The 18,916-nt window shown below is 38.2% G+C and overlaps 1 protein-coding gene across 4 annotated transcripts in view; it reads left to right on the forward strand.

Moving 5' to 3' along the window:
• Nucleotides 1-18,916, forward strand: part of macrod2 (mono-ADP ribosylhydrolase 2) — a 398,210-nt gene that overhangs the window by 234,008 nt on the left and 145,286 nt on the right. For all 4 annotated transcript variants that reach the window (XM_088421192.1, XM_088421193.1, XM_088421194.1 and 1 more), the window contains exon 6: nucleotides 12,161-12,282. In XM_088421192.1, the coding sequence (XP_088277318.1) occupies nucleotides 12,161-12,282 (122 nt within the window). The remainder of the gene's footprint in view (nucleotides 1-12,160; nucleotides 12,283-18,916) is intronic.

Below are 18,916 nucleotides of genomic sequence, written 5' to 3' on the forward strand. Positions count from 1 at the left end.
GGGCACTTTTCAAGACACGCAATGGTGGTCAGTACAAGCCCGCATTGTTTAATTCTTGAATATATGCTCACGTGACGCGGTATGTTCTTTGTGTTTACACATCCAAATATTATGAAATAGTCCTTGTGAAATGGAAGCAAGCATGCGATAGTAGCTTGTTTTTGTTTGTTAGCAATATCAGCGGTCGGTTACGGTGAGCAATGAAGTGCTGCTTTCGGAATTCAATAGTATAAGTCTGCTGTTCTTCAGATAATAGCCAGAATGTAGAATAAATTATGTTGTTTGAAGTACAGTATAGTCTGTCCAGTGCATGTGTTATACTTAAAAAAAAAAAAACAAAGATAAGAAATGAACAACTCGGAACAGATTAATTTTGTATGGCGGGGGTCCACTGTACCGGTCTGTAGTGACGGCTCACATGTTTTCTTGGGTTGGCCATGTGACGTTCACATGTGACATTGTATTACAGAGCAAAATGATGGCCCCCTCAGATGGATTAAATTAGGTGATTCAATCCTTCATCATATTTCACAAATTCAATAATAATAGCAATATTGTGTTTAGACCAGTGGGTTGCATAGAACATATGGATTCCCCTTTAAACCCCTTTGGTGAATTCAACCTTAGAGACCTTTCATTTCCCTTTAGTTTTAGTTCGTTCTCACTATTATTTGTTGAATTCTCCTTTACTTGTCTGCAAATCACCCCATTCCACGAAACCATTTCTAGAGTATTTGATACTCACACCTTGAGTCTTCTCACCATCGAGAAGTCTTTAACAGAGTACATTTAAAGTCTTGTTATGTACTACAAAAATCCGAAATGTCATGTTTTGGAACAACTTAAACTGAATTAAGTCCCAAAATAACACACCGCTGCTTCAAACAATAGACAAATGAGGGTTTTTTTTTTTGGTTGTTTTGGTTTTTTTTTTCCAACCATGCTGAGACTAGTTTGAAAGTCTGACCATAAACACAAACATTCTATAAGTGAAACCTTCTTTGGAGTGGTCATAAGAGAAGGAGAGCAGCAACTTGCTGGTTCTACTACACCCACCATGTGATAAGAATAGCAGATAACAGTGCTGTTACATCTCTCTGCAGACTTGCATTCATTCCGCGTAATGACACTGTGCACTTAGGGCGAGGGTTTGATGACACAGGTAGCAGGATGATGTTTCTGTACCATCAACAAACATGAGGCCCCTTTAAATTAAGGCTACCCACACACGCTAAGCACTAGTGGCCTAAAAGTAACCACATGATGGACGGCGGTCTGTCCCTCCACCCTCCCCCAGCCACTATAATTCACGTGAGTGAACTTTTTTGCACACAACAGCCGCTTGTTCTTTGACATATTTTGGTAATCACTACCACATGCTGAATGCCCATTGATCTTACCCTCACACAAATGTATATCTAAGATAATTTGGAGTACTATGTTGGATGGATGTGGTACAAGACATTCGCCGTGGGAGCTTTGTTTACAAGAAGGCAACATCTCGCGGTTGTTGTTTTGTTTTTACGTCCACTGAAGCTCAAGTGCAGTTTCATTGGAAACGTAGTGCTGGATGGTGAGATTTAGGCAAACTGTACCTTCAAGAACCACAAGGAGAATGAAGCCATCAGTTTTAACCCTGTAAAGAGAATATCACGTTTCCAAATATTGAAAGTATTCTCTCTAATGGTGAATGTTTTAAGATGGCAACAGCCGCACAAACTAACACTATTTTTATGATTTCCAATTGGCAACATTTCGTTGAATGAATCACAGATCAACAAACGGTTTGACCTTGAATAGTTTATTGCCTTAGAAATGTGTCCTTCATTTCCATTTTCTTTAGGTAAAGTGAGAAAAAGCCAACCATTACTTAAATTAACCTCTTCAATCCTCTGCAAACCTTGCATAATCAGTAATAGCCACATAAAGTTGTTTCAAACTAAAACGGCATCCGATGAAATGATGGAGAGCAAGTGAAAAACTTTGCACACGTCAGTGCAACCATTCTGACAGTGCTCAAAATAGCGCTCCACACCTGAGTGGCGTTACAAAGAGAATCCAGTGGAAGATGGACCACAATCCAAGGCTCCTGTCTGCACTGTCTGTAAGCTTTCAGGATAAATGATTGACATACATAGGTTTTAGTCTCTATAGCCTCACATGTAGCATTTATGTAACACAAAAAGGTGAGGAAAAACGGTCCAAATGAAAATTTGTGAAGAAATATTTACGAACAATGCATTACAAGGTAATTTCTCTTTGTTTGTGCTACCATGTTTTAAATGTAGTTATAATAGACAAACGACAACGTCCAGTTCCCATGCACTTATTTAAACTAAAAAAATGATGGCAGTTTTGTCTTATGTATGAAAGCAATCTACTCATATTCAATGATATAGTTAGAGAGGCCCGATGGTACAAATCACAGAAACAAAGATCTACGCAAACAAAGTATTACAAAAAACCCAGAAAAAACAAAGACACCTTACTCACACCTTACTCATATCAGTCATTCAATGATATAGTTAGAGAGGCCCGATGGTACAAATCACAGAAACAAAGATCTAAGCAAACAAAGTATTACAAAAAACCCAGAAAAAACAAAGACACCTTACATGAGAGGATGCAAAAAAAAGGTATGCAAGAAAATAAAGCATGCAAAAAGAAGCATACAAGAAAATAAGAGCATGCAAGAAAAAAGGAGCACACATTATTCTCAAGTTCTCAAATATTCCAAAGACCCACCTCCATTGCAAATGTTTGCAGAAACAAAACAAAACAAAAAATACCTTTTAAGAAAAACATAAGTGTTCTTTTATTCAGAAATATGTTCAACCTCACACCAAGTATATTTGCTATTTTTCAGCTAACTGGTTTAGAAAAAAAAAGTCCAAATTTCACACGTATTTATAACAAAACGGGTCAATTTCCCCACCCAAAATACAAAAAAACAGCATTTTAAAATAAAATTTGCTTTGCTGGTTTCATCGCCTCGTTAGCGAGCAGTTGTAGACACAAACTGCGTTTTGACAAATTAAAAAAGTATAACTATTAAAAATATACAAAACTGGTTGAATTGTCATGTATACTTTCACAATTTTAATAGAAAATGAATGAACACAAATTTTATATATATATATATATATATATATTTTTTTTATTATTAATAACCCAATGCGCTGTCCTTCGGAGATGTTACAATGGCTTCTATCTATGTAGACAAGACAGCGAACAGCAAATGAGTGTAACTCTTCTTTAATTTAATTGTGCTAGTAGTACAACTCTCACTCATTTATATTGTACAATTGTGAAGAAAAGAAAATACTCCAAACATAACTCAGGTAATACCCATATGCAAAATGTATTTATCCTACTAAATGTACACACATTGCGTGGAATAAATCAATCATATAACTGAATTGCAAAGAGATATTCCTTGTAATACAAAACTTCAAATGCAAACGTGTATGATGATCAATGCTAACGTTTACCAGAAAGGAAATACCTAGCACAAACGAAAATACTAACAAGCTAAACACAAACAAGGCAACACGATATAACTTGTGAAAGATAAAAACTAACATTAGCTAGCATGTTTTCTACAGTCACAAGTTTGACCAACAAGCAATACATTTACAATACAGCATAGGTGTCGAACTCCAGTCCTCGAGGGCCGGCATCCAGCATGTTTTCCGGTTTTCTTTCCCCAAACACACCTGATTCAAATGATTAGTTCATTAGCAAGCTCTGCAGGAGCTCCAAAATGATCCCAAACATTTGAATCAAGTCTTTTTGATGGAAAAGGTTTGAAAACATGTAGGATACCGGCCCTCGAGGACTGGAGTTCGACACCTGTGCAATACAGCAATACATTAGCATAAATGACAACATTCCAACGAAGAAAACACAATTCGCAGACAGTCTTGGGCCAAATCTCACTAATAAAAGGAACAACATGTGCGCACCAACAGCAACTGCTCCCAACTAAAGCCACGCCGTCCTTCCCCACCGCAAAATGCACTATCAACAGCAGCCAGAAGTGGTGCGAAAAAAAAACAAAGACAAAGCCAAACCAGGCTCAAATATGTACCTGTTAAATGATGAACTAAATCAATTTCAAAACACCCAAATTGTTTTACGGACCCTCTGAAGTCAGGCCACGGACCCCTAGGGTTCGGAGGCCTTGCAGAATGGACTGGAATGAGGTGAAAATGAGAGTAAGAGGAAAAGACCAGGGTTTGAATCCCGGTGTGGGCAGAGTTTGATTCTCGGGAGCTTTGCATGCTTTCACTATACAGCAAACACTGATGGATTATACTGTATGTCTATCAGGTGACAGTGCTCCTTTTCTTCTTGCTTGTTCCTTTTTTCTCACATGCTCCCTTTTTCTTTCATGTTCCTTTAGTCTTGTGTCTTCTTTCTTTCTTGTGTGATTCTCTCTTTTAAGGTATTTTTGTTTTGTGTTTGCTATTACCATGTTTCGTTAGCCTTCTTTGTGTGTGTGATTTGTACTTCAGGGACGCCTTATATATTTGTCTTCCACAGAGACTTCCAATTCTATCACTTCAGATTCATTTTGCATGAGTGATGGGCTCTGAGAGGTTCTACGGTGTAAATCATCAGTGCTATTTATTTATTTATTTATTTATTTATTTATTTATTTATTTATGCTAAAGTCAACAGCCTTCACCCTGAAAATTGTTTCCTCCAGCTTCTGTTTGTTACAGAAGCATGTGCACAGCTTGATATTTATGTTTTCTAGCCTTTAAAGGTAACACTAGAGATCTTCACTACTGCATGTGTTATAGTCCACTTCAGTCTATCATTGTAGCAGTTGGCATCTTAAGTATTTGACCTGGTCTGTGTTTTCACCTTTCTAATACGGGGATCCTCGGGTTACAATGGTCTCGACCTACGATGTTTCAAGTTTACGAACGTGTGCAGTAAACAATTGGCCATCACCATGGAAGTAAAATTAAATATCATTAAGCAGTCTAAAAATGTTGAAATGCCAATGAACAAGTTGTTGCACGCAAGAGACACCGTTCGAGTGCTATGTTCCGTTTTTGGGTTTTCTTGATGTAAAAAAAGTGACGGTTGAGATTGACCCTGCCTCCCCGCTGCCATTCTTGCCAGCCGTAGGCACGTACGCTCGGCTTTTAACAGAATGCCGCGTGCCGGGGCGAAAAAGGATCCCGTGCTGTTTCCGGTTGCACGGCTCTTCAAAACAAGAGTTCTTTACTAAATAAAATGCGGTGGAAGAACAAAATATATCCAACGAACGGGGCAGAACAATAGTACAATACTTAACAGTATTATATGTATATAGTAATCTATTTTATTTATTATTTTTTAGTTATTACTTGTATGGTGTTCCGACTTAAACTGAAATTCATGTTACTCCACATCTTAAGAACCGATCCACGCCGTAAGTAGAAGACCGCCTGTAGTGTGATTTATTGTGAGACCACTTTTTAACATGCTTGTTTTAGTGACTGTTGGGTAGACCTTTAAACACAACTATTCTTTTTTTTTTTTTTTATCTTTTTTGTTTTTTTGTTCAATTCGTATGTACATTGGAGGTGCCCGTGGTCATCCAGCACGCAGACCACATGAGTGTGCTCAAAGTGACCGAGTGGTCCAAGCTTTGTAGAAATGATTTTACTCCGTTTTGCTTGGCACCTCAATGATTGGATCTCAAAATGTTTGATTTTTGTTGTTTTAGTTTGTGTTGACCAATTCTAAAGTTTGCCTACAACACAAAGGTTTTAGTAGCCAATTTATTTTTGCTGGAATAACTTCAATATAAAACACTGAATTGTAAAATGTTCTTTTTTTATTATTAAATATATATATATATATATATATATATATATATATATATATATATATATATATATATATATATATATAAAAGACTTTGGCCTACCCTACTACTGTATTAATGTTGGTTGTTATGGTGATACTAGGTATTTTTGAGGTGGTACTTGGTTTAAAAACTTTCAGAACCGTTGCTCTAGATAATCCTTCTTTGTAATAATCCTTCATGAGTGCAACTCGGGTGACTGCAGTCCTGTGAGATGACACAAGCTGGATGGGTCCTTGTTGCAGCTTCTTTAGTGGAGCTAGCTGAAATACACAGAGACAAGAGGCTGCCCTGGTCACTCTCACAGATGGAGCTGTAATGGGGCTATGCGCCAGCTCTGCTGACGGAGGTCTCTGGGAAAAATAGGACCTCTATAGTCCTGCTGTCATTTCGGGGAGATCATACTCTTTTTTAGCTGAGTGCCTCCAGGTGTTACAAAAAGAAAATTGAGGTTTTTGTCAGTGCTGTCATTCTATAGACCTGGCATAATGACCTGGTTTACCATTTTATCAGTGTGAGCTGTGCATGTTTTTTACTGTTTGCATTGTGTTAAAAGCTTTTATATTTTCAGAATAACTGACATATATTTTGATGTACCAAAAAACGATTGTGAATTATTCACATTTTCATTCTGTAACCTTCCTGTGCATGTTGTTTAGTTTGTTTCAACATTAGAGACAGGGCATATAACTGATACACAGGTACGCATGCGCAACAAAAATTATAAATGCGTAACATTGCGAGCATCACTTTGTGCATTTGTGTACCTTTCACCCATGACAACAAACGAGTTGAACCTTTTTTTCAGTGAAAAGTGGCTCAAGGATGTGCATTGGCTTAAAGCACACATAATTGCGGAACAAGATTTCCCGCTCATGTCCTCAGATAGCTGATAAAAACGGCATTTGATACAGGGTGGAAAAATTTCAGTCATCGTTTTTTTGACAAGTATGAAATTTGAATGTAGTTATTGCTAACAAACAAGCTAGTCAAGAAGCAATAGCTAATCACCCTCTTGCTCAGTCTTGAGACAAACTGCAATGTAATAGTTTTCTCTTTGACTTTCATGAAGCCAAGCAAGCACGTCTCACGTCTTCTTATTCTGAGGATATTTGTTTGTTTACTGAAGCCGCTTGGACTGGCTTTCTGGGGTTCGTATCATTCTCGGGAAGGAGATTGTTTACATTGTCACTGAACAGTTCACTGAGAATTTACCTCTGACTTCCTTGGACTAATTAAATTGGGGCCCAAACAAATAATAACTGATTGTGTAATGAAATGTTTCGTGGACACAGGCTGTGTGCACACAGACGGTGCACTGCTAATGTGGGAGTGACACTAAAAAGGACATTGAGGAAGAAAGAAAGGTGTGTGCCAAATAATATGAATTTTATCTATCTATCTATCTATCTATCTATCTATCTATCTATCTATCTATCTATCTATCTATCTATCTATCTATCTATCTATCTATAAATTAAAACTAACTAACTGAACTAGCGCCACTGAAACTTTTACAACTTACTCAGGTTGTTTAGCTTTATTAGTTATGTTTGAGATGATTTGTATTTGATGTTGTTTGAAGTCACACTTGAAGATTATCATCTAATGCATGTGTATTTACTCTGGGCAAAAAGAAGAAGCAACCCATATTTGCAATACATTCCATATTAATTACAATCTACTCAATCAGTGAGTAAGAGAAAGTGCACCTTCCATTTGATTGTTCCCTGAAGTAGCTACTTGCTCACATAAAGTTATCATGAGGCTTGTTTTGATAGCATCCTCTCAAACACGCACACACGCAAGTTCAAACCAGTAGCAACATCAGAGTGTAGATAGATAAAAGAACATCCTGTGTTTGTGTGGTTTGGTTCTTACATTTTACGCAGAACAAAACAGGGACGGTTGTTATCAAAGCTCTACTTTTGTAAATAAATGGACAAAACATGCACAATCTTATTTTTCGGACAAAATTGTGAGACAATACAAAAAAATAAAGCCAGAAGATTGCAGTAGTAAAGCTTGCCATTAGTATGAGGAAGAACTCTTCAAATAGATGAGGTTTTGGCCTTGGCATTTGAAGGCATTATAGATGTTTTACCATGTGGGTGCTTGAGATGAATGAGTCTTTATCATTGCAATTTGCTGAGAGAAGTAATGATTGACAGTGTGGCTGCAAGTGAACGGTCACTTCATGAAAATGTCATTTTCCTCAGTGATGAATTTGTCAATGCTCTTGGAGAAAACTGTCTTCCATGGGATTCATGATGTACCCGTGCAAAATCTCCTTATTGATCATAAAAAATGTTTTACGCAACAGCTCAGTAATGTATGATTGTGTGTGTGTGTGTGTGTGTGTGTGTGTGTGTGTGTGTGTGTGTGTGTGTGTGGTGAGGGGGGGGGGGGGGGTCTCATGTGTAATTGTAATAAGTGTTTTTTTTTTTTTTTTAAGTGGTCAACAAAAGTGCCGACCTCACTTGCACTTTACTCCTTCACTTCTTTAAATATAACATGTTCCACTTGCTCTTAACCCCTTCACCAGTTTAAATGTGAAACATTTCACTGTGGAAATCCACACTGAAAGCAAAATGTATGAATAAAGCAGTGCTTCTCAATTTTTTAAGAAGAGAAGAGCGTATGAATGCATGAGCAAGTATTCCTGCTCGGCATGTGGCAGATGATTTGAGGTCTTCGAAAAGCTCCCTTTCCTCACTGGAGCGGCGGCAAGTGTTAAAGGATCACGCTGCACACTCTCTGTCACCATGACAACACCAGTTCCATGTCCAAGTGGGTGTCCACACTTCATTTAGTAATCCCCAATAAATAACATTCAAACCGCTGTGTACATGGCAAAAGGGTCGAGGCTAGTAATCACACCAAAATGCAGCAGGAAGCATTACTCTTTTTTTTTTTTGTAGAATGTGTTTCTTTTGTTAAGCTGGAGTTCAAGTGACAGTTGTAGTATCGACTGTATGAAGCTTAAATAGTTCTGTAAGTTATACCTCAAGTAGCGCGTTCCTGGTCTGAGAACAGTATTCCACATATCTGAATTGTATGTAATTCTAGAGATGCACAGCATGTTTCACAGCTATTTAGTCCAAACAAATATTTTGTCTGTCCAGATGCAATTTTCTGTAAATGCATACATGCATTTCTGTAATTATGTGTTTGCCGTGCTTTTTTATTTATTTATTTATTTATTTTTGTAAGAGTAACAATTACAGTACACAAATGCTTATATTTGAAGTGCGTATACATGTAGGGGGTAAACGCTAGTAGTTCTACAGAAGCATAACTGTTTTATGTTAATTTTTCACAGTTCCAATCCACTCACAAGATCATCAAATTGATTCCATTTGATGATATGGAAAAAACATCCATGACTTTATCCACTTTGGACAGCATGACTTTCCTTGATTGCAGCCATCACCATCTTTGTTGATGAGATAACATTCATCTGTTTGTATGTGCAGCCTTTTTTCAGTCTGACTCAATGCAAGCAAACCCATCTGAGTATTTAGATGTGGTGAAATGTGCTGCATCAGCTTTGGAGGAAATTACAAAATAAAAATGTTATCTCTGCGTTTAAGCCACTGTGGCTTGTTCAGCAAAGGATTATTTCACCATGTGTTGCAGTGATAAACTGTTCATAAAATCACACGTTCCTTTTGTTTTACTTTTTTGTTTGGTTTGAGAAAACAACACCAACATCGTGTATCTTCCAGCTCTATAAATTCTCATAATTTCATGCTTGCCATTGGAAGAGATGCATTTTTGTATAGTGGGCAATTTCTTCACAATTTAAATCAGTTCCCAGCCCTCTTTCATGCAAGTGACCATTTATACCTTGCTTATACCTTACTTTTTCAAATTGTTCACCTCTTCATGAACTTTTTACTTGTTATAGCTATATATATATATATATATATATATATATATATATATATATATATATATATATATATATATATATATATGTATATATATATATGATAGATAGATGGATGGATGGATTGAGAGATAGAGAGAGAGAGACCATTTTTTATCATTCATTTTTCATTTGGAAATAAACTCAAACCTGTGATATATCCTGTTCTTGCTGCCATTGCAACTGTTTAGAAAAGTCCATATAATGTTACTACAAACGCGATTCCAGCGAAGCTTCAAGTCAGATATGTTTAGTTAGATCTATTTTTAAAGTTATATACCTGACTTGGTCAACTTTTTTCTCAATGCAGTTAATGTAAAACAAACAAATCATGCCAGTGACCAGCTGTGACAACCCTTTCAACAACAACATCTCCTTATGAGCTACACTCTTCGATTAGCTTACTGGAAATGTTCAAATATAGAAAAAGTAAACAGCACATTTAGATCGGATTTACAACCTGATGTTAATGATGATTGAGTGCTCTTGTTATTGCACCCCAAGAATTCTTGGCAAGAAAGACTAAGCAGGTGCTGTCACACCACAGTAGATCTTAAAAAAGAATGTCTTATGGGATTAAGCAAAGCAGCAGCCTCAAAGTCATTATAGCCAAGTGAAAATGAAAGATTGATTAGGCCATGAAGTGCCAATCCTACTCTAAAATAGCACTGCACTTCTGTTCTAAATGAAGCCTGGATATTTAAAAAGATTTTTCTTGTTGCTAAGAAAGTGGTGTCTTTGAAGTGTGCATGTCCCCTCGGTAGAAAGCTGAGGAATATTTTAGTAGGGATGTCTAAGATGATCACACACCACAGTTGGTGTGTTTAGGGGTCATTTCATGTCCAATCCATTGCCAACAATCCAGACGTACCAGAGATCGCTAGCCGCTAGGGACAGCTCAGCCCGATTAGTTTCTCTTTCTGTGGTTCTGCCAGAAACAGGGGAGCAAAAAAAAACCAGTCATTTGCTTTTGTCCTCATTTGGCATTTAAGCATTAATTGAAGGGGAAATCAAACTTCTAATACAAGGACATAGGGATAATTACTACCAAAATGTAGGATTCGTCCCTTATTGTACTATTTTACATTTGAATGGATTATGCACGTTCACCAATTAAAAGTACTTGTCTCATACCTGACAAATCAATGCCACAAAAGGATAGGGAATGTAAGATGTTCTTGCTCTTTGTGCCCTTTTATGTACACCTTTCATTTTTTGAACATAACCTGCAGTCTAGAAGGGTAAACGTAGTTTGTACGTGTTTACACTGATTGCACTCCTACAATTGTTTATGACCTTGGAACCTTGGAAGCCCAGATACTCTTGAAAAAAAAAAAAAGTCACGTGGCCATATTATGAGAATTTGAAGTAATGCTGCTACTGTAGTTAGTAAGTTGCAGGAATTCTGAGACCGGTTAATTTTCTTTCAGGTGTGATGGTTAGAAAATTAAAAAAAACAAGCTGCAGTCCATCATTGGTTCTGCCAAATGAAAGGAATGCAAAGTAGTCTTTGTCAGTCGCTTAAAAATGTGTTTATGTAACTCTCGGCTTCACAGAGATAATAGTACATACAGTATATCAGTGTGCGTTTCAGGAATGAGGATGCACTGATGGACTGAAATGTATTGTGCTGTACTTGAATAATAGCTAACAGTAATAACAAAGGGTAAGACCTCTGCCAGGAGTGATGCTCAATACATGCGTTGAATGAAGGAAACTAGAAATGAAAAAGATGTCACTTTCAGACTCCATATACTTTGTCTAAATGTAGCCTTGCCTTTAGCTTCAATTATGCAAGCACAACACTGACTGTGTGTGTGTGTGTGTGTGTGTGTGTGTGTGTGTGTGTGTGTGTATATATATATATATATATATATATATATATATATATATATATATATATATATATATATATATATATTCCCCATTGAATTTTAGCATTTTTCAACATTAATTGGAATGTTTTTGTTTTTTAGTGACGTGCTTCATGAATCTTGTTTGAAAGACTAAATACTACATCATTTATGATAACAAGTGTATCTACCATAGCACAGATTACTTTTAAAAATAATTACAGACAATTCCAAACAAAGATTAGAGAGAGAGGTATTGCTATTTGAATGGATATCATGAAAACCGCTTACATAATATAATTTTCTTTTACAGTATAGGTTTTAAGAATACATCCATTGTGGATGTCAGTACCAGGTTGCAGTTCTTGGCATATGCTTAGTGGTTTGGAAGCCCGCTGAGTGGTTTTATAGTCACTTAGTGAAACACTGCGTGCTGCTTTAGAACTACTGCCAAGCGTGTAAGGTGTCTGGTGTTTAAAATAAGCTTTGTGTTTTGTCCCTTTCCAACAGTTGTCATCCACACCGTGGGTCCGGTGGCCAGAGGTCATGTAGGCCCCACCGAGACCAACGACCTCACCTCTTGCTACCAGAACTCACTCAGGCTGGTGAAGGAGTATGGCCTGAGCACTGTGGTGAGTAGGTGCATACCCTTGATTAAAATGTTGACTTGCAATAAACAGGCCATTCAGTTTATAAGACAATCTACCATTATGATGATGATGATGTTTATTATTACTAATACATATTTGTAATAATACATTATAACGGTTTTAGTTCAAATTTGACAACTACTGCTATGAACTTTCTCTTGTCAAATGTTTTACACGTCACTGAACCCTAACTGCTTTAAAATGCAAAATAATAACACAATGCATCATGTTATCATTTATACTAGCTCATTTTTATAGATTATGTCTTATACTCAGTGGGAGTAAACAAATCGGTCTCTTTCTCAAAATGGCCACAAATCCCATTTTAGTGTCAGCCTAGAGCCCGCACAACCTCATCAGAATCCAATCAATGGAAATACTTGCCATTATAGACGGGAGACACTGATTAGTGCCAGTTTCATTAAAGATGATTGTGACAAATTCCTGCACTGATGATGAATCATTGTGGCCATGATACTGACTCCAGGTAGCAATTAAATGGATGTTGAATGCAAAAGACTGAAAGAGTTATAACCACTTTTAATGTGAAAGCAACTGCTGATCTTAACGATCTGCGCTTTAGCAGAATTCAAGCCGCATGGCGTGGTCGATTCTAATTGAGTGCATGTTAAATGTTGTTTACAGTATGTCTTTTGACACGTATTCTAAGGGTGAAACATAGCAGATATGAATGTTTACCAAAACAAGATATGTGCACACATAGCTAAAATCAAAGCTGGAATGTAATCACACAAATGCAAGTGTAAAGCAGGTTGCAAGTAATGTTGTCTTGGGCGGGACAAGACACAGCTGAAATTACTTTATTAATGCAGTCTTACCTGCAATATCTGGTATTCAGAGAAAAGATGATCACGTTGGTTAATATCCAATTTTCCTCCCCTACATTGTATGTACTGTTATAACCTTATGTTGTCTGTTATATTGTCTGTTTATTCAATGATCTCTTTCAATTTAAAATCCACTCTATTTTAACATATCACAGAATTACTTCCTGCACTCATATTTTAATGCAACATTTCAAGCAATGTTTTGTTTGTTTTATATTCAAATTTCTCTTTGGCCGATGGGAACTTTTCACAACTAAATGTTCCAATAAGTGTGTGGGACTTAAGAGTCTAAACTTTAACCCTAAACTTTCAATCAAGCTATATGTTTGGTGACTTCCGACTCAGTTTAAAACAGGCTAACATAATTACATGTGAAAAATGGCTTTTAAGTGAAGAAATAGTCTTTAAAGAACAAAGTTTGCTTTGTTGGGCACCTCCACCAGTGGATGACAGTAACACAACAGAATACCGTGTTAAGAGTCCATGTTTTTGCTGTAGTTTTGATTCATGGTGGGTTTTCTTTGTTTAAAGCCCCCTGAATTTACCCCAGTATTGACCAATATTCAAACTGTGCCCATTGGAAGTAGAACAGGGTGTTTGAAGGACTTCTATAATGCAAATCCAGCCTTGGTCCTGATTTGGGACTGACGACGGCGATGTAATGTGTTTCGTATGTTACATATGCCAAAGATCATATTAATTGATAAAAGTCTACACACTCTCAATTCTCACCAAAAACTCAACCGATACTTTAATTTCTCGCCTTACTCTAGTCATATTTCTTCATTTATTTTTACGATATCAGATGCATTTGTAAGAAGCGGAGTATTTGTTTTTACTCGCAGCTATCTGGATCCTGTTTAATGCACTTATACAGCTGTTATGCATTGAGAATGCCTTTAGTGAAAACAGTTGTGCTCCGTGATTGACTGGCCTTGTACGATGAGCCCACTCATTACATTGTCATTGCCATAGTCCTTTCCATTAAGCTACAAGGGCACCGCTGCACCAGCATTCATTCTTCCTCTGAGAAAACAGGTTATGGGTGTTTTTGTGCTCAGGCAAAAGGGTTTTGCTGATTTGGATGAGCTTGACATGCAAGAGGTCTATAATATCAAGAGACTCTCTCCCATGACATACATTTTTGCTAACCAAGAGCGCAACATTTATTCTTATGCTCCTTATTATTTTTTGCAGTTAATAACAAGGGGGGGCATTTCTATCTTGGTTTATCTACACATTGAAGACTGTATGGTGGGGTTGGGTGAGTGGGGGATGCAAATAGGGGATTGGGCACATTCTGGAAAACGAGATGGCTCGGCTGCCTAATGGGGATCCCAAGGCATTACAAAGGAATATGAGTCAAAACAAGGCCTAACACAAAGTAAACTTCCACATGAAAGATTTAAACTAGGCAAAGCCAGCCGTTAATCCTTTCTCTTAAAGCCCAAAGCCATCCTCCAGGCCGCGAAACAAGTATTGGTCCTGCAGTTGCAATCTTCACATCAAAATCTTCTCCTGACTGTATGCGTGTCAGGACAGAGAAGTAAATGCCAGTTCATTGCTCAGCTGAAAATGGATTTCCCTTACCCCAGGGCAGCTCAATGTGTATGACTGAACAATGGCAAAGATCCCTCAAAGACAGAAATTAGTTTGAAGAGTTTTCCTGTCTCCAAAGTAATGATGGATCTTGAGCTCTGCTGGGGGGAAAAAAAAAAAAAAACCCACAGGGAACTCTCAGCAATGTCTGTCTCTGAGGTTTTCTTTAGTCATATTTTTACCAGTTCCAATATATAGTAGTTTGGTTGAAAGCTGCACAAGCTTTATAAATCAGTTGTTTTTCAATCGGAAAGTTTCAAAACATGTAACACCTGCTTGAAGAGCAATCTACATAGAATGTACAATAAACCCTATTTCTAGTTTCCTCTGTTGTATTTGAATTTTTATGAATGTGATGCAGTTCCCCAACTTGGGGATAATCTTGCGATCAGAATTTAAAACCAAGCCAAAAGTAACCAACGCAGCGATGAAGTTGTAAGCGATCCATAATAGTGCAGGTTTTAACACCTTGAATCTGTGTCAGTTCCAGGATGACTATCATGTTTATGTTCTCTGCTGGCTTGCATGCCTCTCATAGCACTTGGCTTCAGGGCATACCGGAAAGTGAGTGTGTACTTGTATATTTATGTCCACATGTACACAAATCCTGTGTGGATGCACAGAAACTGCTTCAACCTTGAGGCATTGTGTGTGAGTGTGTCTGTGCCAGTGAGTAAAAGAGTGACACTTTATGTGCATTTCTTCTTCACTTTAAGAGAACGGTCATGCTTCAGTTCAGTGCATTTCTCCATCGCTGTGGCTGAAAGAGCAGCAGGCTGTCACAGCTCCCTGGGCTCTGACTGACCACATCCCACAGCCTGGGTGTCAGCGTTGCTGGCTTGGCGCTACAAAACTGTATGGTGGAGTTAAGAGGGGGCTGAGCAGTCTGTAAGTAGGATGGAGTATGGCATGTTGTCAAACAGCCCCCTCATCTGCTCACTGCTTGTCACTCAACAGTATTTTCTGCAAAAAAAAAAATGAAATAAAAAAATGTATGTCTGAAATTGAGTGAAAATGCAGTTGTACAAATAAATTATAAAGTAATACATAGTAATAGTTGTAGAATAGTAAAATAGAAATGTGTTTGTAATATCTACTTGCTGGTGGATAGGTGTGACACACCGAGCTGACTAACTTTGTGAATCATGATGTAATAACATTTTTAAATCAATTGCTATGTGGTTAAGGGTATGTATTTGTCACCTTTTGACATTGTACCAGCACATCTGTTATTTATGCTCCCATATTTACTGGTTGTGACTCAATTGTTCCTTAATGTATCAGTTGTCATGCAGTTGCAATGATGCTTTGTGCTGCTTTATTATGTCATATTAGATTGGTACCTGACAAGATATAAGCTGTAGGTTCTCAGTGACATGTTTTCAGACTCTACATCTGTCGTGACAAGCTCTCTTCTCAGTTTCTCACCGAGTCAGTTCTCCGAGTCTAGTTTCTGAATATATTTTATAGACTCGTTTGTGATGCTTTCTGTGGTAACACTGGTTCCTGTTTTTTGTGGTACTACTGCATTTGGAAACGCCTGAGGTTTCTCACAAAACAGGCTTGTCAGTAGTGATGAACAAAACAAAACCCTAAAAATTGGAAAGCACTCTGTAAAAATAGTAGCGCACAATGTTTCAGTTCCTTGGGGAGTTTGTTACCTTCTTGAAGATTGCGATAAGTGTGGGTTACTGAAAGAGGGTCTAAGTCTAAACTTTGGGTCAGTAGGTGGGCATGTTTCATCATTGACATTTCCTTCATTGACGCCCACAATGTATCTAAATGGCTACGTGTGCATCCTAGGTACAGGCGGTCAATGCCACTCAAGAGCCCCCATGCACTATGTACTGTATGAAAAAGGTTGTCTTTGCCTACATTCTCTAAGCCACAGTTTGATTTTTTCATGGGACGCTAGCAGGTCATTTGTGACTGATGACAAAACTCAGCTGCATTCCCTTCATCTGCCAGATGTCATGCCAGCTGAGCTTTTCTTGTCTTTCGGCTGTCCCTGTTGGTCCCTCTCCCCTGCCTAGCCATTGAGACGGTTTTGGCATTTTGCTCTGAATCCTGATCTTTTCAGCCACAAACCCTCTCTTCTTCTCTGATGTTACTTTGTGTAACTTTTGGATTGAGCCTGGTGTCTTCTCGCTCATATTCGTTTTAGCCGATAATTTTTTTGAAGTAGAGAACCAATTTGGTGCTCCGAGCAGCTCGTGATCGTCTCTACTTCCCTTCCATATGCACCCATGGACCTGATTTATGAATGCCATTCTTGTCTGATTAACAAAGGGCCATGATCCGCCTCGTTTTGGTAGTTTTTATTTCTTCCAGAAAGACTTGTGATTTGTATTTCATTTTCATTTATTCTTCCCATCCATCCATTTTCTATAGTCGCTTATTCTCTAGGGTGACTGGCTTGCTGGTGCCTATTCGAGCTGTCTACGGTCAGTTTGCGTGGACACCCTGAAGCAGTTGCCAGCCAATCGCAAGGCACACGGGGAAAAACACGCCCAATCACACCGAAGGACAATTTAGAGAGTCCAGCTATCCATGTATGTTTTTTTAAATGTGGAAGGAATCCCGAGTGCCCGGAAAGAACCCACACAGGCATGGAGAGGGCACTGCCTCTTCCGTCCAGTCTGATCGAAATTAAATTCTAAAGAACTCTGAGTTATTGTTTCTGCTTTATGCTGAGACCTGCTCCAATGTTTTCCCAACTTTTCCATCTTAGTTTCGAGGATCTTGTGTTTTGTTAAAGGCCTTAAGAGTCTTGTAAAACTGAAAGCACTGTAACTTGAATTTTCCTGGCAATACATTTGCTGACGTGATTCATATATGTCATGCTATGCTTTTTCGTTGCTGAAATGGCTTTGTGCCTGAGTCACACAATACACGACCAACTGGAGAAAAAGAAAAAAAACACACTATACGCTGTGTCAAATAGTATGAATGAGTCAAATAGTAATGCTCAGTGACACTCTTCATGCACATTTCTCTCTATCCACTACAGTACATTGTCAGAGGAAAGTAGTGCAAGTCACTTATGTTGTATGTGTGTGTGTGTTTAGGTGTGTGTGTTATCACCAATCGCCTTAGTAGGTATATTCTAAAAAGGCACTCTTGTGTGTAGACAGGCCCTTTGAGTGGGGAGGTCCTCTCTGAAGAGCTGGGTCTTGCAGAACATAGAAGTGAGGACACAGTAAATGCAGGTCCCTTGTCTTGTTTAGTTATGGAAGGCTGCTCAAATTTTCCCCTGGAAGCAAATGTAGCATCTGTCAGGCAGAAACTGACTGACTGACTGACTAACTGTGTGGAGAGGGGACGCCACCATCTGGAAGCCATTCAGCCTTTGACTTTGCTTCGTTTTAAAGACCATATCAGCTCACCTCCTAGAATGTGACCTTTAAAATAAAAAAGAAAATATAGACGGGTATTCATTTAACCAAGCCTTGCATTTGGTCTTGAGTTGAGTCTCTCCAACACGGATTCTCATTCCAAGGCAATGTTGCATAAAGCTTCATCAAGATTTATTATTGAGTTATGATCTTGTGGGATAACTGAGTCTCTTGGTGTCTCTAATTTGATGCTGACAAGCTACAATTTTATGCGTTGTGAAAGTATCTGTCATTAAGCTGTGAAGTGCAGTGGGCTGGCAGCTGTCTGTGTGGACAGCGACGGGGTCACAGACTACATTTAGAGCCCTTCTCTCTCCTCAGTCCTGGAAGTGTTTTGTAGTCATAACATATTGGCGTTGAATAGATCCAACAGGGAAGCCACAAATTGCCCAGTGAGAAAAATCCTAAAAGCCAAGTGGATTGGAGATGAATGGTGTAGAATGATAGGATTAGCCGCTCCTCTCTGTGGGCTCATTCCAAGGGTGCGCGGAGCATTAGTGCCCATTCATTTTACCCAGAATGCTGCATTTCCACAAACAATTTCATACAGTGACGCATGCACGTGCTCACCCTGCTTGACAATGACAGCCAATATGAGATAATCTTCTTAAGAAGACGAGAACAGCATAGAAATGAAGCATCAGAGGGTCAAGGGACTTTTTTTTTTTTTTAGTAAGGTGCACGTTAACAATGTGAAACTGCACAAACATTTTTTTCTCTTTTTTAACTTGGTGGAGGAGTGGCCCATGGTCAAAATGTTCATGTAATTTGAGT

This window comes from Hippichthys cyanospilos, chromosome 8 (genome assembly GCF_059441005.1).
Source record: "Hippichthys cyanospilos isolate Australia breed blue-spotted pipefish chromosome 8, RoL_Hcya_1.0, whole genome shotgun sequence".
Classification (NCBI taxonomy): Eukaryota; Metazoa; Chordata; class Actinopteri; order Syngnathiformes; family Syngnathidae; genus Hippichthys; species Hippichthys cyanospilos.